Here is a 21,768-nt window from a genome sequence, read left to right on the forward strand (position 1 = left end):
CGGACAGTGCAGCACCCCCTCAGTACTGACCCTCTGACAGTGCGGCACCCCCTCAGTACTGACCCTCTGACAGTGCAGCATTCTCTCAGTACTGACCCTCTGACAGTGCAGCACCCCCTCAGTACTGACCCTCTGACAGTGCAGCATTCTCTCAGTACTGACCCTCGGACAGTGCAGCATTCTCTCAGTACTGACCCTCTGACAGTGCGGCACTCCCTCAGCACTGACCCTCTGACAGTGCAGCACTCCCTCAGTACTGACCCTCTGACAGTGCGGCACTCCCTCAGTACTGACCCTCTGACAGTGCGGCACTCCCTCAGTACTGACCCTCTGACAGTGCAGCACTCCCTCAGTACTGACCCTCTGACAGCGCAGCACTCCCTCAGTACTGACCCTCTGACAGTGCAGCACTCCCTCAGTACTGACCCTCTGACAGTGCAGCACTCCCTCAGTACTGACCCTCTGACAGTGCAGCACTCCCTCAGTACTGACCCTCTGACAGTGCGGCACTCCCTCAGTACTGACCCTCTGACAGTGCAGCACTCCCTCAGTACTGACCCTCTGACAGTGCAGCACTCCCTCAGTACTGACCCTCTGACAGTGCAGCACTCCCTCAGTACTGACCCTCTGACAGTGCGGCACTCCCTCTATACTGACCCTCTGACAGTGCGGCACTCCCTCAGTACTGACCCTCTGACTGTGCAGCACTCCCTCAGCACTGACCCTCTGACAGTGCGGCACTCCCTCAGTACTGACCCTCTGACAGTGCAGCGCTCCCTCAGTAGTGACCCTATGACAGTGCAGCACCCCCTCAGTACTGACCCTCTGACAGTGCAGCACTCCCTCAGTAGTGACCCTCTGACAGTGCAGCACTCCCTCAATACTGACCCTCTGACAGTGCAGCGCTCCCTCAGTAGTGACCCTATGACAGTGCAGCACCCCCTCAGTACTGACCCTCTGACAGTGCAGCACTCCCTCAGTACTGACCCTCTGACAGTGCGGCACTCCCTCAGCACTGACCCTCTGACAGTGCAGCACTCCCTCAGTACTGACCCTCTGACAGTGCGGCACTCCCTCAGTACTGACCCTCTGACAGTGCAGCACTCCCTCAGTACTGACCCTCTGACAGTGCAGCACTCCCTCAGTACTGACCCTCTGACAGAGCAGCACTCCCTCAGTACAGACCCTCTGACAGTGCAGCACTCCCTCAGTAATGACCCTCGGACAGTGCAGCACCCCCTCAGTACTGACCCTCGGACAGTGCAGCACTCCCTCAGTACTGACCCTCTGACAGTGCAGCACTCCCTCAGTACTGACCCTCTGAAAGTGCAGCACTCCCTCAGTACTGACCCTCGGACAGTGCGGCACTCCCTCAGTACTGACCCTCTGACAGTACGGCGCCCCCTCAGTACTGACCCTCTGACAGTGCAGCACTCCCTCAGTACAGACCCTCTGACAGTGCAGCACTCCCTCAGTACTGACCCTCGGACAGTACAGCACCCCCTCAGTACTGACCCTCGGACAGTGCAGCACTCCCTCAGTACTGACCCTCTGACAGTGCAGCACTCCCTCAGTACTGACCCTCTGACAGTGCAGCACTCCCTCAGTACTGAGTCTCTGACAGTGCGGCACTCCCTCAGTACTGACCCTCTGACAGTGCAGCACTCCCTCAGTACTGAGTCTCTGACAGTGCAGCACTCCCTCAGTTATGACCCTCGGACAGTGCAGCACCCCCTCAGTACTGACCCTCTGACAGTGCGGCACCCCCTCAGTACTGACCCTCTGACAGTGCAGCATTCTCTCAGTACTGACCCTCTGACAGTGCAGCACCCCCTCAGTACTGACCCTCTGACAGTGCAGCATTCTCTCAGTACTGACCCTCGGACAGTGCAGCACCCCCTCAGTACTGACCCTCTGACAGTGCGGCACTCCCTCAGCACTGACCCTCTGACAGTGCAGCACTCCCTCAGTACTGACCCTCTGACAGTGCGGCACTCCCTCAGTACTGACCCTCTGACAGTGCGGCACTCCCTCTGTACTGACCCTCTGACAGTACAGCACCCCCTCAGTACTGACCCTCGGACAGTGCAGCACTCCCTCAGTACTGACCCTCTGACAGTGCAGCACTCCCTCAGTACTGACCCTCTGACAGTGCAGCACTCCCTCAGGTATGACCCTCGGACAGTGCAGCACCCCCTCAGTACTGACCCTCTGACAGTGCGGCACCCCCTCAGTACTGACCCTCTGACAGTGCAGCATTCTCTCAGTACTGACCCTCTGACAGTGCAGCACCCCCTCAGTACTGACCCTCTGACAGTGCAGCATTCTCTCAGTACTGACCCTCGGACAGTGCAGCACCCCCTCAGTACTGACCCTCTGACAGTGCGGCACTCCCTCAGCACTGACCCTCTGACAGTGCAGCACTCCCTCAGTACTGACCCTCTGACAGTGCGGCACTCCCTCAGTACTGACCCTCTGACAGTGCGGCACTCCCTCTGTACTGACCCTCTGACAGTGCGGCACTCCCTCAGAACTGACCCTCTGACAGTGCAGCACTCCCTCAGTACTGACCCTCTGACAGTGCGGCACTCCCTCAGCACTGACCCTCTGACAGTGCAGCACTCCCTCAGTACTGACCCTCTGACTGTGCAGCACTCCCTCAGCACTGACCCTCTGACAGTGCGGCACTCCCTCAGTAGTGACCCTCTGACAGTGCAGCACTCCCTCAGTACTGACCCTCTGACAGTGCAGCGCTCCCTCAGTAGTGACCCTATGACAGTGCAGCACCCCCTCAGTACTGACCCTCTGACAGTGCAGCACTCCCTCAGTACTGACCCTCTGACAGTGCGGCACTCCCTCAGCACTGACCCTCTGACAGTGCAGCACTCCCTCAGTACTGACCCTCTGACAGTGCGGCACTCCCTCAGTACTGACCCTCCGACAGTGCGGCGCTCCCTCAGTACTGACCCTCTGACAGTGCGGCACTCCCTCAGTACGGACCCTCTGACAGTGCGGCACTCCCTCAGTACTGACCCTCTGACAGTGCAGCACTCCCTCAGTACTGACCCTCTGACAGTGCAGCACTCCCTCAGTACTGACCCTCTGACAGTGCAGCACTCCCTCAGTACTGACCCTCTGACAGTGCGGCACTCCCTCAGTACTGACCCTCTGACAGTGCAGCACTCCCTCAGTACTGACCCTCTGACAGTGCAGCACTCCCTCAGTACTGACCCTCTGACAGTGCAGCATTCCCTCAGTAATGACCCTCGGACAGTGCAGCACCCCCTCAGTACTGACCCTCGGACAGTGCAGCACTCCCTCAGTACTGACCCTCTGACAGTGCAGCACTCCCTCAGTACTGACCCTCGGACAGTGCGGCACTCCCTCAGTACTGACCCTCTGACAGTACGGCGCCCCCTCAGTACTGACCCTCTGACAGTGCAGCACTCCCTCAGTACAGACCCTCTGACAGTGCAGCACTCCCTCAGTACTGACCCTCGGACAGTGCAGCACCCCCTCAGTACTGACCCTCGGACAGTGCAGCACTCCCTCAGTACTGACCCTCTGACAGTGCAGCACTCCCTCAGTACTGACCCTCTGACAGTGCAGCACTCCCTCAGTTATGACCCTCGGACAGTGCAGCACCCCCTCAGTACTGACCCTCTGACAGTGCAGCATTCTCTCAGTACTGACCCTCGGACAGTGCAGCACCCCCTCAGTACTGACCCTCTGACAGTGCGGCACTCCCTCAGCACTGACCCTCTGACAGTGCAGCACTCCCTCAGTACTGACCCTCTGACAGTGCGGCACTCCCTCAGTACTGACCCTCTGACAGTGCGGCACTCCCTCAGTACTGACCCTCTGACAGTGCAGCACTCCCTCAGTACTGACCCTCTGACAGTGCGGCACTCCCTCAGTACTGACCCTCTGACAGTGCAGCACTCCCTCAGTACTGACCCTCTGACAGTGCGGCACTCCCTCAGTACTGACCCTCTGACAGTGCAGCACTCCCTCAGTACTGACCCTCTGACAGCGCAGCACTCCCTCAGTACTGACCCTCTGACAGTGCGGCACTCCCTCAGTACTGACCCTCTGACAGTGCGGCACTCCCTCAGTACTGACCCTCTGACAGAGCAGCACTCCCTCAGTACTGACCCTCTGACAGTGCGGCACTCCCTCAGTACTGACCCTCTGACAGTGCGGCACTCCCTCAGTACTGACCCTCTGACAGTGCAGCACTCCCTCAGTACTGACCCTCTGACAGTGCGGCACTCCCTCAGTACTGACCCTCTGACAGTGCGGCACTCCCTCAGTACTGACCCTCTGACAGTGCGGCACTCCCTCAGTACTGCACTGGGACTGTCAGCCTGGATTACCTACTCAAGTCTCTGGAGTATGATTCAAAACGCCAACCTTCTGAACTCAATATGCTATCGCCACTCACAGCTGACACTGTTTAGGTCCTTTTCAATGTGTGAAAACCTGCTGTGACTTTGAAATACCTCTTTGAAATTGCAGATGGCCGTGAACATATTGTATTTCAACTTGACAGTTTTGTGTTGGCAGGTTTCAAGATTGCAGGTTGCAGAGGATGGAGCGTCTGAAAGAACGTCATGTGCAACATCTGATGGTAAGGCAGTGGTAATAGCGCATAGTTCCGCCCTCTTAGGGTCACCCTGTGACCTCTTTCCAGAGGTTTCATCACATGACCTCCTGCCTCAAAATGCCCCGCCCCACATTCCCACCATTGGCCAGCTGACATGTCAATCTTCCTGACGCGCCATCTTCCCATGGCCAATGGGAAGCCACGTAGCTTCGCATCACAATTATCACAGCATCATTACCGTGCAGAAGGAGGCCATTCGGAACCATCGTGCCTGCCACTGCTCTCCAAAAGAGCATCGTGACTTGCCGGTAGCACAGTGGTTAGCACTGTGGCTTCACAGCGCCAGTGTCCCAGGTTCGATTCCCGGCTTGGGGTTACTGTCTGTGCGGAGTCTGCACGCTCTCTCCGTGTCTGCGTGGGTTTCCTCCGGGTGCTTCGGTTTCCTCCCACAAGTCCCGAAAGATGTGTTAGGTAATCTGGACATTCTGAATTCTCCCTCAGTGTACCCGAACAGGTGCCGGAATGTGGCGACTAGGGGCTTTTCACAGTAACTTCTTTACAATGTTAATGTAAGCCTAATTGTGACAATAAAGATTATTATTATGACTTTGCGCCATTTTTCTGCCTCATCTCCACACCCCTGTACGTTGTTTCTATTAAAATAATCATCTAATGCTCTCTCGGTAGCCTCGATTGAACCTGCCTCTACCACACTTCCAGGCCGTACATTCCAGACCCCAATCATTCGTCATGTGAAAACCTTTTTTCCCCACATCACATGTATTTCTTTTGTGAATCACTTTAAATCTGTTCCCTCGTGTTCTCGATCCTGTTACGAGCGGGGACAGTTTCTCCCGGTCTACTCTGTCCAGCCCCCTCATGATTTTGAACATCTCTATCAAATCTCCTCTTAGCTGCCTTCTCTCCATGAAGAACAGACCCAACCTCTCCAATCTATCCTCATCACTGAGGTTTCTCATCCCCGGAACCATTCTTGTAAACCTCTCCCGCACTCTCCCCAGTGCATTCACATCCTATACTGTGGCCCAGAACTGTGCACCATACTCAAGCTGAGGTCTAACTCGGGTGACACGATGGCACAGTGGCTAGCTCTGCTGCCTCACAGCACCAGGGCCCAGGTACAATTCTGACCTTGGGCGATTGTCTCTGTGGAGTTTGTACATTCTCTCCATGTCTGCGTGGGGTTCCTCTGGATGTTCCTGTTTCCTCCCACAGTCCAAAGATGTGCAGGTTAGGTGGATTGGCCATGCCAAATTGCCCAATGTTTAGGTGTTCCTACCTTCTCCCCACCCAACTCCCCCTCAACAAGACTGTTGGCCACTAAGCAATTATTTACCTCCCGGAACTTGTCGAATACACCTCCCCTCCTCTCAATTTAACCCGGTCAGCTATTATATTTCAGCTGACATGGCCCATCTTATGAATAAAGACGAGGGTACTGTTTGTTCACGGAGAATCGTTGTATCCGGAATGAAAGTGTGGTGGTAACTTCCCAAAGGAATCAGACAACGGGAGACGAGAAACAAACTGGCAGAGTTGGGGTGGAGGGCAGGAGGGTTGGGGGCCATATGATAGAAAGATGATAAGCCGAATTGGTTTACTCACTCAAAGAGCTAGCCTCGGCACAGTGGGCCGAAAGGCCTCCCTCTCTGCTGTCGGATTCATTACAGCAAGTTATTCTGTACTGATAGCTTTAAGGCTGCTAAACGAACAGGTCTCAGGAATAAATGCCGTGATACCAATCCAAAATTTAAAAAAAGAGTTGGATGTTGACCAGTTGACCAATTTGTTTTTCTTCTTTGTCCTTTTCCAGTCATTTTTCTCTTTCTTCTGTCCTCAAATCTGTTGATTCCTCGCCATGACATGCCTCCATGGGGTTGTCGTACCCTGCAAACCCCTGACTGCAGTGTCCTATTCTTCAACACGAGCTCCTACAGTGAGGGCTACCGTGGGGTGAGGCCACCATTGGCTGGGCTGTGGTCGGCCAACTCGATGAAGGCCTTGGGTTGGCCTCGCAGTTTCCTCAACTCTAACCCTCCTAGCTTTCACTGGTCGTGCCCCTGAGGAGGTCTTCACCCTTAAACTTTTGATTGCCAAGCTCTATACCAGCTGTGACCACAGGGCCCAAGTATCTACCATTGAAACTATCATGAGAGGGGGAGATGGAGAGGGGTGTGAAGCACAAACATCAGTATGGACCAGTTGGGCAGAATGGCCTGTTTACGTGTTGCGCATGGGTGAAATTGCTTTGTGCAACACTGCTTAGTCTTCCTCTGTTTCAGAAAACGGCTTTCTGTTCCCACTATCCTCATTTATTAAAAGGATAGAACGTTCCATGGTACAGGGGAGGCCATTCAACCCAACTTGTCAGTGCCAGCCAAAAAGAGCCAAACACTTTGATCCGCATTCCAGCTCTTGGTCTGTGGGCCTGTGAGCTGCAGGACTTCAAGCAGACACTCGAGTATTTTTAAAAATGTGTTGAGGGTATCTACCAAATCACCCTTCCAGGCAGTTAGGATAAAATCCCCACCATACACTGAAGGAAAGAATTTCTCCTCTAATCCTTCTATCAATTACTTTAAATCTGTGCCCCCGGGTTATTAATCTCCTGAAAGAAAATAGATTCTTCCTATCCACTCTATCCAGGCCCCTCGTAATGTTACACACCTTTACTAAATCTCCCCTCAACCTCCTCGTTTCCAATGAAAACAACCCCAGTCCACCCAATCTTTCCTCACAGCTAAGATTCTCCATCCCCGGCAACATCCTTGTAAATCTCTTTCTCCAGTGCAATTCCTGCAATGTAATAATACTAATGACTAATGCAGTAATTCAATCAGCTCCCTTTATGGTCCAAACATAGAACAGTTAATCCCATTTAATATGTTCTCTCCACTTGTTTAGTATTCATCCTCCGTGATGCACCATTCTTGATTCGACAGGAGCAGTGACCCCTGTGTATTGAGACGTGCTGTCAGCGCTGTTCTCGTGCAGATCGAAAAGGGGCGTGAGGCCTTCCCAGGCTGATTTACTCCACGATTTCTCCCTCTCCAAACCATTGCAGCCACTCGGCTTCACCTCTGGCCCTGCCCGTTGTGACAATGACCCCACGGGGTCGTCCCAAAGTGCTCTGTGGCCAACTTAAGTACTTTTTGAAGTGTGGTAATTGTGATAACACAGCAGCCACTTGGCTCACTTGATTTCACAAACTGGTGGGTGACAAATGACCGGATAATCTATTTTCATGATGTTTGGCTGAGGGATTAAATATTGGCTGTGGCAGCGTGACGAACTCTGCAGCTGCCCTTTGAAATAATGGACATTGAGTCGTGAATGTCCAGCGGAGGAGCCTTGGTTTAATGTCTCAGACAACACCTTCCGGCAGGGCAGCACTCCCTGGGTACGGCACTGGGAGCATCAACCAAGGCTTTGTGCGTAAGTCTCTGCAGTGGGACTTGAACCCATGGCCTTTTACATAGAAATTACAGTGCAGAAGGAGGCCATTCGGCCCATCGAGTCTGCACCGGCTCTTGGAAAGAGCACCCTACCCAAGGTCAACACCTCCACCCTATCCCCATAACTCAGTAACCCCACCCAACACTAAGGGCAATTTTGGCAATTTTATCATGGCCAATCCACCTAACCCGCACATCTTTGGACTGTGGGAGGAAACCGGAGCACCCGGAGGAAACCCACGCACACCGGGAGGATGTGCAGACTCCGCACAGACAGTGACCCAAGCCGGAATCGTACCTGGGACCCTGGAGCTGTGAAGCGATTGTGCTAACCATTATGCTACCGTGCTGCCTTTTGATTCAGAGGGTGAGACCAGGTTATGGCAATGCGTCGGGGGTGACTGCTTTAGGTGCATACGGTGACTATTTCCTGCGTTACTTTGCAGATAACAATCCCCCGAGTGGCTCTCTCAGCGACACACTGCAACTCTGCATCGTCCACCCACCCCGGAGCAGGAATCCAGACCCAGAATGCAGGAAGCCCAGCAGACTGGGTCTGCGGGGATCAAGCAGTGACCCACTCCTCCAAGAACTCGTTATAGAAGGTAACGTGACAAAGGGGCAGTTCCTTGTGCTTCAAACGTTGCCAAACCGCGATTAGATCACACCTAGAGTATTGTGAACAGATCTGGCCTCTCCTGTTAGAAAGTGACACCAGGGGCGGGAATCTCCGACCGGCCCCCCCCCCCCCCGCCCCCCCCGGGCTGGATTGGAGAATCGCCGGGGGGGGGCGGGGGAGTGAATCCTGCCCCGCTGCTCCGACGCCGGCTGCCGAATTCTCCGGCGCCGGGTTTCGGGTGGGGGCAGGGATCACGCCGCGCCCGTCGGAGGCCGTTGGCAGCGAACCCCCCCCGGCAATTCTCCAGGCCTCGATGGGCCGAACGGCGGCCCGTTTTCAGCCAGTCCCGCTGGCCTGAAATGGACATGGTCCATCATGGCGGGACCTGGCTTGTCGGCCGTCTAGTGAAAACATTTACAAGAAAGGATATCAGAACCATGTGGTGATAATTATCAGGAGAGACTGAATAGGCCGGGCTCTTTTCTACAGGAAAGAGAAGACTGAGGGGTGACCTGATTGAGGTGTTCGATAGGGTAGACACACACACAGAGAATTTCCACTTGAGGACAGGGCCAGAATGAGGGCTCATCAGTAGAAGCTAATAAATGCAACAGGGAGTTCAGGAGGATGCCTTTATTTAGAGAGTGATGAGAATGTGGGACTCACTACCACAGGGAGGGGTTGAGGTAAATAGCGTAGCTACAGTTAAGGAGAACTTGGGTAAACATGAGGGAGAAAGGAATGGAAAGATATGATGATAGGGGGAGATGAAGAAGGGTGGGAGGAGGCCTAGGAGGAGCATTAACTCCAGCATGGATTAGTAGGCCGAATGGCCTATTTCCGTCCTGTAAATTTAAGGGGCAGTTTGTTCACTCTGACCCCTCACGTTTCACAGTCTCTCCATACAGAGAGGCAAAACTTCACAATGTTTTTGTTAATTTTTGCTTCGTTGCGACTCAGAGGCTTCTGATTTTCACTTTTCCCCCACTGTTAAATGGAGATTGATTTACTTTTTGGGAAACATGAGCTCCTGATGAAGAGCTTTGTGTCTCGAATCAAAGAATCATGCTGCACAGAAGGAAATAGTTCAGCCCATCGCGCCTGTACTGATTGAACACACTGTCGAATTAACCCCACAGCCTTTCCCCATGGCAGGGCAGATTTCTCTTTTCCGGTTGATATCCTTTTGAAAGTTAATGTGAAGTCTGCTTGCGTTCCAGATTGTGAGCATAGATCGAGGGATCGATTCAACTAAATGGGAACAAAGTCCCCGAGTGAGCACGTTTAGCTGCACGTTACCCAGCGTCACAATGCTGAGAAACACATGTCTATACAACGCGACTCGCGTTGTCTATACAACTCGCGTTGTATAAGGGGCCTCAGCGGGGAACGCGCGTCAAGGCCGCATAGAGCCCCGTTTGTACACGGGGGAAGCTCCGCTCGCCGGAACTACCCAGTGTAGCGAGAAATCGAGGCTCCGAAGCAATCCCCAGCCTGGATTTAGTATGGAAGGGTCCTCGTCCCACACCTCCCTCCCCCCAAACGCCCATGCAGGGCAGCCCCGGTCTGATCATGTGTGCAGAAAATGCCAACCTGGCAGTGCCCATGCCAACTGGCAGTGCCACCCGGTCACCTTGGCAGTGCTGACTGTCACCCAGATGGCACTGCCAGGGTGCCCATATGGCACCAGCGATGCCAAGATACTACCCTGCCCAAAAGGCATTCAGCTGCGGTCCTCCGATCCCCTGGAGACTCCCACGAGTGCCCTTCCGTCTGCTCCCCGTTTTTGGGGGGGGGGGCAGTGCTGACCTCACTCTCACGAGGTCTCTGCGGCAAAGGGGATGAATCCCAAAGCCTCGGGAATCTCAGGAATGTGCACATTAGAGTGAGACTTACTGCCTTGCAGTGATCCCGCCCACAGTGGGCGGAATTTACATCGCAACTCCTCGCCAGATCATGGTCGATCTCGCAAGGTGTTGTGAGCCGGGTAGATCCCGGATCGGCTTATATCGGCCACGCTGCGCTGTGCCGAGCTGCCTTTCAGTCGCAGTGTGGCTATAGCATCGCACCCTGAGAATTGGAATGGGGAGGTCAGGATCAGTATAGGTAACGTTCCAGAATTGTATCGATACATTTAATGGGAAGCTGGGTGTCCACTGCATCATTAAACTGGGTAAATAAATACAGGAGCGAGTAAGGAATAGAAGGAGAGGCTGATGGGGTGAGTTGAAGAGGGGTAAGAGTCCACTGTCCCTGGCTCCTTCACGTGCAAGAAGTGTTCAGTGTTCAGCTCTTGTTAGACCGCTTGACGGCTCTGGAGCTGCGGATGGACTCACTTTGGAGCATCCGCGATGCTGAGGAGGTCGTGGATAGCACGTTTAGCGAGTTGGTCACACCGCAGGTGAAGGTTACTGAGGGAGATAGAAAATGGGTGACCAAAAGAAAGAGTAGGAAGGCAGTGCAGATGTCCCCTGCGGTCATCTCCCTGCAAAACAGATATACCGCTTTGGATACTGTTGAGGGAGATGGCTCACCAGGGGAAGGCAGCAGCAGCCAGGTTCATGGCACCGTGGCTGGCTCTGCTGCACGGCAGGGCAGGAAGAAAAATGGCAGGGCTATAGTGATAGGGGACTCGATCGTAAGGGGAATAGACAGGCGGTTCTGTGGATGCAATCGAGACTCCAGGATGGTATGTTGCCTCCCTGGTGCAAGGGTCAAGGATGTCTCGGAGCGGCTGCAGGACATTCTGGGGGGGAGGGTGAACAGCCAGCTGTCGTGGTGCACATAGGCACCAGCGATATAGGTAAAAAACGGGATGAGGTCCTACAAGCGGAATTCAGGGAGTTAGGAGTTAAACTAAAAAGTAGGACCTCAAAGGTAGTAATCTCAGGATTGCTACCAGTGCCACAAGCTAGTCAGAGTAGGAATGTCAGGATAGATAGGATGAATGCGTGGCTCGAGAGATGGTGCAAGAGGGAGGGATTCAAATTCCTGGGGCATTGGGACCGGTTCTGGGGGAGGTGGGACCAGTACAAACCAGACGGTCTGCACCTGGGCAGGACTGGAACCGATGTCCTCGGGGGGGTGTTTTCTAGAGCTGTTGGGGAGGGTTTAAACTAATGTGGCAGGGGGATGGGAACCGATGCAGGAAGTTGGAAGGTAGTAAAACAGGGACAGAAGCAAAAGGAAGTAAGGGGAAAAGTGCAAGGCAGAGAAGACATAGTCAAAAATCTAAAAGGGCGTCAGTACAAGGTACAGTGACTGAGGGGAGCTCAGTGAATAGGCCCAGTAATAACAAAAGGAATAAAACTGGAGATGTTAAGATTCAAAACAGAGGTAAAAAAACCAACATAAGTGTACTTTACCTGAATGCTCGTAGTATTCGGAATAAAGTAAATGAGTTGATGGCACAAATCATCGTAAATGACTATGATTTAGTGGCCATTACTGAAACATGGTTAAAGGATGGTCACGACTGGGAGTTAAATATCCGAGGGTATCAAACTATTCGGAAGGACAGAGTGGATGGTAAGGGAGGTGGTGTTGCTCTGTTATTTAAGGATGACATCCGGGCAATGGTAAGGGATGACATCGGTGCTATGGAGGATAAGATTGAATCCATTTGGGTGGAAATCAGGAATAGTAAGGCGAAAAAGTCACTGATAGGAGTAGTCTATCGGCCACCAAATAGTAACGATATGGTGGGGCAGGCGATAAACAAAGAAATAACTGATGCATGTAGAAATGGTACAGCAGTTACCATGGGGGATTTTAATCTACATGTCGATTGGTTTAACCAGGTCGGTCAAGGCAACCTTGAGGAGGAGTTTATAGAATGTATTCGCGATAGTTTCCTAGAACAGTATGTAATGGAACCTACGAGGGAACAAGCGGTCCTAGATCTTGTCCTGTGTAATGAGACAGGATTGATTCATGATCTCATAGTTAGGGATCCTCTCGGAAGGAGCGATCACAATATGGTGGAATTTAAAATACAGATGGAGGGTGAGAAAGTAAAATCAAATACTAGTGTTTTGTGTTTAAACAAAGGAGATTACAAGGGGATGAGAGAAGAACTAGCTAAGGTAGACTGGGAGCTAAGCCTTTATGGTGGAACAGTTGAGGAACAGTGGAGAACCTTCCAAGCGATTTTTCACAGTGCTCAGCAAAGGTTTATACCAACAAAAAGGAAGGACGGAAGAAAGAGGGAAAATCGACCGTGGATATCTAAGGAAATAAGGGAGAGTATCAAATTGAAGGAAAAAGCATATAAAGTGGCAAAGATTGCTGGGAGATTAGAGGACTGGGAAATCTTTAGGGGGCAACAGAAAGCTACTAAAAAAGCTATAAAGAAGAGTAAGATAGAGTATGAGAGCAAACTTGCTCGGAATATAAAAACAGACAGTAAAAGTTTTTACAAATATATAAGACAAAAAAGAGTGGCTAAGGTAAATATTGGTCCTTTAGAGGATCAGAAGGGAGTTTTAATAATGGGAAATGAGGAAATGGCTGAGGAACTGAACAGGTTTTTTGGGTCGGTCTTCACAGTAGAAGACACAAATAACATGACTGCGACTGATAGAAATGAGGCTATGACAGGTGAGGACCTTGAGAGGATTGTTATCACTAAGGAGGGAGTGATGGGCAAGCTAATGGGGCTAAAGGTAGACAAGTCTCCTGGCCCTGATGGAATGCATCCCAGAGTGCTAAAAGAGATGGCTAGGGAAATTGCAGATGCACTAGTGATAATTTACCGAAATTCACTAGACTCTGGGGTGGTCCCGGTGGATTGGAAATTAGCAAACGTGACGCCACTTTTTAAAAAAGGAGGTAGGCAGAAAGCAGGAAATTATAGTGAGCTTAACTTCGGTAGTAGGGAAGATGCTGGAATCTATCATCAAGGAAAAAATTGCGAGGCATCTGGATAGAAATTGTCCCATTGGGCAGACGCAGCATGGGTTCGTAAAGGGCAGGTCATGCCTAACTAATTTAGTGGAATTTTTTGAGGACATTACCAGTGCAGTAGATAACGGGGAGCCGATGGATGTGGTATATCTGGATTTCCAGAAAGCCTTTGACAAGGTGCCACACAAAAGGTTGCTGCATAAGATAAAGATGCATGGCATTAAGGGTAAAGTAGTAGCATGGATAGAGGATTGGTTAATTAATAGAAAGCAAAGAGTTGGGATAAATGGGTGTTTCACTGGTTGGCAATCAGTAGCTAGTGGTGTCCCTCAGGGATCCGTGTTGGGCCCACAATTGTTCACAATTTACATAGATGATTTGGAGTTGGGGACCAAGGGCAATGTGTCCAAGTTTGCAGATGACACTAAGATGAGTGGTAAAGCGAAAAGTGCAGAGGATACTGGAAGTCTGCAGAGGGATTTGGATAGGTTAAGTGAATGGGCTAGGGTCTGGCAGATGGAATACAATGTTGACAAATGTGAGGTTATCCATTTTGGTAGGAATAACAGCAAACAGGATTATTATTTAAATGATAAAATATTAAAGCATGCCGCTGTTCAGAGAGACTTGGGTGTGCTAGTGCATGAGTCACAGAAGGTTGGTTTACAAGTGCAACAGGTGATTAAGAAGGCAAATGGAATTTTGTCCTTCATTGCTAGAGGGATGGAGTTTAAGACTAGGGAGGTTATGTTGCAATTGTATAAGGTGTTAGTGCGGCCACACCTGGAGTATTGTGTTCAGTTTTAGTCTCCTTACTTGAGAAAGGACGTACTGGCGCTGGAGGGTGTGCAGAGGAGATTCACTAGGTTAATCCCAGAGCTGAAGGGGTTGGATTATGAGGAGAGGTTGAGTAGACTGGGACTGTACTCGTTGGAATTTAGAAGGATGAGGGGGGATCTTATAGAAACATTTAAAATTATGAAGGGAATAGATAGGATAGATGCGGGCATGTTGTTTCCACTGGCGGTTGACAGCAGAACTAGGGGACATAGCCTCAAAATAAGGAGAAGTAGATTTAGGACTGAGTTTAGGAGGAACTTCTTCACCCAAAGGGTTGTGAATCTATGGAATTCCTTGCCCAGTGAAGCAGTTGAGGCTCCTTCATTACATGTTTTTAAGGTAAAGATAGATAGTTTTTTGAAGAATAAAGGGATTAAGGGTTATGGTGTTCGGGCCGGAAAGTGGAGCTGAGTCCGCAAAAGATCAGCCATGATCTAATTGAATGGCGGAGCAGGCTCGAGGGGCCAGATGGTCTACTCCTGCTCCTAGTTCTTATGTTCTTATGTAAGAGGAAGCTCGTGACGCATAAGCATCAACACAGACCAGTTGGGTGGAGGACACAGAGTGGATGATGGGACGCTGGCCGGGGCAGCATTGGGCAAATCGAGTCTTGAATTAACAAAGACAAGATTTTCGGGAGTGGATGAGTTGAAGGAGTAGAGGAATGGACGATGGAGAGAATACGGGGCTGAAAGGTTCGCTAATTGTTGAATTAGACAGCGAGATTGGAAGCAGCTTGGATCGATGTGAGATGCTGATCTAGTTTAGGCCCAGAATGATGGTTGTCTACAAGTGATGACAAGCTGCTAATCTGGTCAAGGTGTTCAGCTTAGAAACCAGGAAACGAATACTCGGGAGGTTATTTGAAACCTGAGATTAGGTTACGACCTTGAAATTACTTTGATGTATTTCATTAATAAAATATACTTTCATTTTATGCGTGAGCCTCAGTTTCGAGTTCCTTTATTTCCCTGCAGGAGTTATGAGGGTTAATATTTGTAATGCCCACCATTTGCCGTTCTAACCCCATCCACTGAAAATTCATGAGTAACTTGAGACCCTGCTCGACCCTGACCCCAGGGACCTGCTGCAGAGATGTTGCCCCAGTCCTGACTTGTCCCACTCGCCCCTCCCGTGTGCTCGCTGACCTACATTAGGACCGGCAATGCCTCAAGATTGAAACTTCTCACTTCTGATTTCAAATCCCTGTGTGGCCTCACCTCTCCCGGATTGTATCCCCAAATCACCAGCCTCTGAGCCAGCAACACTCACATCAGCACACTGGGCTAAATAGCTGGCTTGAAATGCAGAACAAGGCAACAGCGCGGGTTCAATTCCCGTACCAGCCCTTCCCGAACAGGTGCCGGAATGTGGCGACTAGGGGTTTTTCACAGTAACTTCATTGAAGCCTACTTGTGACAATAAGTGATTATTATTATCCCATGAGCCAGTAAAAACCAAATTCCTCCAATTCTTGTCTCATTTGCAGCCCTAATTTTAATTACCTACCACTGCTTGGTTCCAGCACCATAATTCCCTCCTTAATCCTCTCCACCTCTCTTTATAATTTACTTCGGCAGAATCTGTCCTCACACCTCCTTATGTGGTTGGGTATTAAACTATGCTTGATAACGCACTTGAGGGGCTTTGCATAGTTTACATGGTCGAAGCATTATGTAACTAATTTGTTGTTTTCTGATGTTCAATCGGTTGGTCTAATCTTGATCAATGTGGCAGCAACCACCCCCCCAACCCCCTGACCTTTAGGCACAGATTTACAAATCCCATCATTTGCGGGCGGGAGATTGACTTTCACCCCCCCCCCCCCCCCCCCCCCCCCCCCCCCCCCCCCGCCCTCCATCTGATTGTCTCTCATTTAGGTTAATCCCTGGTCGATCAGGTCATTTTGGGGTCAATAATCCCTGTTTTCCTTGGAGTAGGGAAGGTCGAGGGAGACCGGATCGAGGTGTACAAAGTTATGAGGGACATCGATGGGGTGGACAGGAAGAGGCTTTTGCCCTTAGTAGAGGGCCCAATGACCACGGGGCGTAGATTTATGGTAATGGGCAGGAGGTTTCGATGGGATTCCAGGGAAACCTTTTTCACCCAGAGGAACTGGAAGTTGCTGCCTGAAAGGGTGGTAGAAGCGGGAACCCTCAACATTTAAGAAGCATTTTAGATGAATACTTGAAATGCCGTAGCATACAAGGGTACGGACCAAGTACTGGATAATGGGATTAGGATAGGTGCTTGATTGGGGAATGGTACCTTTTGGCGCCGATCTTTTGGCGCTGTTTTTTGGGCGCTGAATTGGTTTGGCGCCGATTGTTTTGGCACTCAACGATTTGGCGCCGAATCTTAATTACCTACTTAATAACCACTTTTAAAACCAACATTTTAAATGTAGTTCTGTACCTAGTTCCACCAGAATTCCACCTAGTTCTGCAGCGCAACATACTCTTAGAATTTTACTCTAAAAATTTAAAAGTAGTAGAAATGGCTGAAAGTATTTTAAGTAAGAAAGACAAACCTAAATTTTCTCACAATGGATATCTATATGTGTTCGACAAGCATAGTAAGAAGGACACTTTGATGAAGTTTTGGAGATGTGAAAACAAGAACGAGTGCAAAGCCCGTATACACACTAAAAACAATGAAGTGATAAAGGAAATAAACAAGCATTTTCATGGTGCTTCAGCAGCAAGCGTGGAAGTAGCTGCAATTAAAACAAGTGTAAAGCGCCGGGCTGGAGAGAGTCAAGATCAACCATCGGCAATTTTAAGTTCTTGTACAGAAAATATTTCTCAAGCCGCTCAAGGAGTACTTCCAACTGCAGACGCAATGAAGCAAATTGTAAGGAGAAGAAGAAATCAAATGAACCTCGTTCCTCCAAATCCTGTTCATGTTCGTGAATTAGTGATCCGCGATGATTACAAACATTATATGAAGAACAGTGGTGAACGTGAGAACTTTTTAATAGCAGACAGTAGTCATGAAGATGATAGAATTTTAATTTTTGGGAGACAGAGCTGGACTGTGTTTCTATTAGATTCTGAAGTGTGGTATGTTGATGGGACCTTTAAATTATTTCCTCCGTTATTTACACAAGTGTATGTAATTATGGGAAGAAGGCATGGAGGAGTTCATCCAGTTTTATATGCCTTATTATCAAATAAAAGGCATGCAACATATGTACGCATGTTTCAGATGATTCATGACGCAATCCCAGGATTAAATCCGGGAAGAATTTCTTGTGACTTTGAACAGGCAGCTATTTCTGCAATGGAAGAATATTTTCCAGGAGTAAGGATACAAGGATGTTTCTTCCATTTCGCTCATAATGTGTACAAGCACCTTAAACAGATTGGGTGCCAGGTTTTATATAACACTGATTCCGAATTTGCTTTAAGAGCTAAAATGATCATAGCCTTATGTTTCGTGCCTGTTCCTCACTTGGATAACTAGATAGATACCCTGTCCGAATACTTGCCGGTAGAACTTCAATCGCTGCTTAACTGGTTTGAAGATAATTACGTAGGACGACCAATGAGAAGAGGCAATGGCAGGCGGCCCCCTCTTTTTCCTTCAGAGATGTGGAACCAGTACAATCGCACAATTAACGGAGAGGACCGAACTAACAATCACGCAGAAGCAGCACATAGAAAGGTATATGCGGAATTAGGAGTTCACCACCCAATTATATGGAAATTCATTGATGGACTGAGAAAAATTCAAAACAACCGAGATGCATATTATGAACAATTGGTTGCTGGCCATGCTCCAAAACAAAAACTTCTTAAGTATGTGAGAGCTGACGAGCGCATTTTGAATATTGTGCGCCAGTTTGATGAGAGAGAACCATTAGAATATTTGCGTGGTATAACCCACAATTACGAAATACATTAAATTACTGAGTTTTAATTATATCTTTTACATAAATATTTTATGCCAGAATAAAGGTTTAGTATTTTTATCCAGAATAAGGGTTTAGTATTTGTATCCAGAATAAAGGTTTAGTATTTTTATCCTGAATAAAGGTTTCGTTTTTTATCCTAGTTTAATTTCATTCCAGGACCCTAGCAGACTATCAACATTCTATTAAACGGAGAATCCCGCCCTCGATCTGAACCTTGAGTTATTTGGAGAATAGGGATAATTGATTGGTATCACAAGCTAATTCATCTTAAATCCTAGTTTCCATTTATTCACATGCTTTAATTTTAATTTTGGCGCCAAACCGTAGTGGGCCAAAAAAATGAGCGCCATCACAACTAGCGCCAAAAAAACGGCGCCAAAAGATTGGGGCCAAAAAGGCGGTGCCAAAAAGCACCCGACCCCTTGATTGTCCTTTATGCTGTAAAACACATGACTCCAGGACGGACAACCTTTGACCTAGCCTGGGCCCAGTACTGGACCTGGAAGGGAACAGACGGCCACTCCCAGTCAGACCAGCCTCTGTGCTGATCCCAACACAAGTACATTCAGCAATATATACCTATATATATGTCTCGAAAGGCAGCACCGTGGCACAGTGGGTTAGCACTGTGGCCTCACTGTGGTCCCAGGATCGATCCCAGTTCTGGGTCACTGTCCGTCAGGAGTTTGCACATTCTCCCAGTGTGTTTTTTTTTAAAATTTAGTGTACCCAATTCATTTTATCTAATTACGGGGCGATTTAGCGTGGCCAATCCACCTACTCTGCACATTTTTGGGTTGTGGGGGCGAAACCCACGCAGACACGGGGAGAATGTGCAAACTCCACACGGACAGTGACCCAGAGCCGGGATCGAACCTGGGACCTCGGCGGTGTGAGGCAACAGGGCTAACCTACTGCACCAACGTGCCGCCCCTTTCTCCCCGTGTTTGCGTGGGTTTCGCCCCCACAACCCAAAGATGTGCAGGGTAGGTGGATTGGTCATGCTAAATTGCCCCTTAATTGGAAAAAATGAATTGGGTACTCTAAATTTAAAAGAAATATATATATGTCTCAAAAGCTGGGTTGTGGTGGAGGGGACACAGAAGTCACCCTAGGGGTTGCTAACTCTGTGTTCCTGGGAGTTTCATGATCACCTGCTTCCAACTATTCCGCCCTCACTCCTGCCATTGGCTGTCCGTCTTGTCAATCTTCATGATGCCCTTCCTTCCCCCACCGATTGGCCAAATGAACAGCCTTTGTAATGTGATCGGATGGCCGATCTCATTTCTCCTGTGATATTTAACTCTGGGTTTTTACAGTGTCCTGGAGATTCATCTACAATTCATGGAAACGCCAGGGTAATCCTGGAAAGGGGTTGGCAGTCTTATCGTGTGTCCCCCCCCCCACCAAGAGTCATGTTTAGAATGCTGATGCATGGGGTACAAACATAATGGATCTGGATTCTCCCCAATTCCTGTCCTGCCCATCCCCTGTCCCGGTGTAATATGCCCAATCTGACCTGCCCCACCCTTCCAGCACCCCAATAATTTCAGCCCCTTCTTTTGCACTGTGTTCATTGAGTAATGTTCTCACTGAATTCTTTCTGTTCTGCTCAGAATTAGTGGTCAGCTGCGAAGCGGCCACACAGACGGACGAAAGGCCAGAGGTGCAGGTCGTGACCTTGCGAAAGGGTCACAGGTCGGGAGCCCCCAGGTCGAGGCCCAGGTCGCTGGTGGATTACAGCAGCTACAGAGACACCAAGTTATTGGTTGCCAGCTTCTTGGAGCACTCGTCGTGCACAATGACTCCCGAGGTGCAGGAGCTGGTGGAAAATATTCGATCAGTGTTGCAATCTGATGAGGAACACATGGAGGAGGCAGTGGCAAGTGCCAACATACTCGATCAGGTGAGCGGCACTCATTGCAATGGTGTTAAGTTTCTGTGTGTTTGGTGTTAGTGTATCTGGCCCACTGGAGGGTCTATTGGGACAAGGAGGGCTCAGATGCACAGTGTACCTTGGTTAGATTTTGAGGAAGAGTTTGAGGGAGAAACAGAAAGAGTTAGCCAGCAAGTCTCACTGCAGGAACTCGAGCCCAAACTCTCGGCTGATGCCCCTGGTGCAATACTGTCAGAGGTGCCATCTTTTGGATGTGACATTAAATCAAGGTTTGTGTGCAGGATATTCTTCTGATGGATCCCAAACAAGGCAGCTGACAGTGAATTTGTTTATTCTTTCATGGAATGCAGGCGTCGCTGGGCTGGGCAAGGCCAGCATTTGTTGCCCATCCCTAATTGCCCTTGAACTGAGTGGCTTGCTCGGCCATTTCAGAGGGCGGTTAAGAGTCGACCACATTGCTATGGATCTGGAGTCACATGTAGGCCAGACAGGGTAAGGCCAGATTTCCTTCCCTGAAGGACATTAGTGAACTAAATGGGATTTTACGACAATCGACAATGGTTTCACGGTCACCCTCACTGAGATAGAATTGAGTTTAAATTCCACGAGCTGCCGTGGTGAGATTTAAACCCATGTCGAGCGCAGCACAACCAGAAGGGCTTTATCTGTGTGTTTATCTTTTCGGATAGGCGATCACTGGCAGCTCCGAGAACAGCACCTTGAGCAGGCAGACATCTCCGAGACAAGGCCACGCACGACTACTGCACCTGCAGAGCTGCGGAGACCTGAGCACTTTCGCTAATGCCGAGTCGGAGATGGGTGACCGAACCAACCAGGACAAAAGCCACCCGGAGAGGCCGCACAGCCTGATCGGCGTGCTACAAGAGACTGTGCTTTAGACACGCAGGACATTTCGAGAGTGCGTTTTGAGCCAGGACACAGCTTCAAAACACCAGCAACTAACAATGCCTCAGAAGGAATAAGTCTAAGAGTGGGAGTGCAATACGTGGAAAGCGAAAGACCGACTTAGAAATATACCTAACGTGCTGAAGTATGCAAACATAACTTAGGAGATTCAGTGGAAAAATGCAGTTAGTTCAATGAGAAATGATGACATTTGTCCTTTATATTGTAAAGCGCCATGGTGTTTAAAAAGCATCTCATGCCTCTGGTAAGCCAACAATCCTGATGGCTCTCTAACTGCCCATGTTCATCAAAGAGAAATTTAATTCTCTGCACCTATTCCTTAGGTCTAATCTTTCAAAGGGAATTTTATTTAAATCAGGAAATGAGGACTTGCCAGGTCAGACAAGGTAGTCACATGAGGACGGTTTTAACACTGACGTTTTCCCTCGGTTTCTTTTATTGCTCTGAATGACATGTCCTTTGCATTTTGTAGCACTGTTTTGTTTAAAGTTTAACAGATGAATTAGTCGGTTTCTAATCTTTAATGTTATATATGTATAGAGAAAAATATAGATTATATATAAAAATAAAACCCTGCAACTA

The 21,768-nt window shown here is 49.5% G+C and overlaps 1 protein-coding gene across 3 annotated transcripts in view; it reads left to right on the forward strand.

The window, feature by feature from the left end:
• Positions 1-21,768, forward strand: part of fam189a2 (family with sequence similarity 189 member A2) — a 115,592-nt gene extending 93,824 nt beyond the window's left edge. For all 3 annotated transcript variants that reach the window (XM_038804085.1, XM_038804086.1, XM_038804087.1), the window contains 4 exons: positions 4,567-4,630; positions 8,529-8,687; positions 19,979-20,268; positions 20,949-21,768. In XM_038804085.1, coding sequence (XP_038660013.1) covers positions 4,567-4,630; positions 8,529-8,687; positions 19,979-20,268; positions 20,949-21,158 — 723 coding nt within the window. In that variant the 3' untranslated portion in view covers positions 21,159-21,768. The remainder of the gene's footprint in view (positions 1-4,566; positions 4,631-8,528; positions 8,688-19,978; positions 20,269-20,948) is intronic.

Source organism: Scyliorhinus canicula, chromosome 8 (assembly GCF_902713615.1).
Source record: "Scyliorhinus canicula chromosome 8, sScyCan1.1, whole genome shotgun sequence".
Taxonomy (NCBI): domain Eukaryota; kingdom Metazoa; phylum Chordata; class Chondrichthyes; order Carcharhiniformes; family Scyliorhinidae; genus Scyliorhinus; species Scyliorhinus canicula.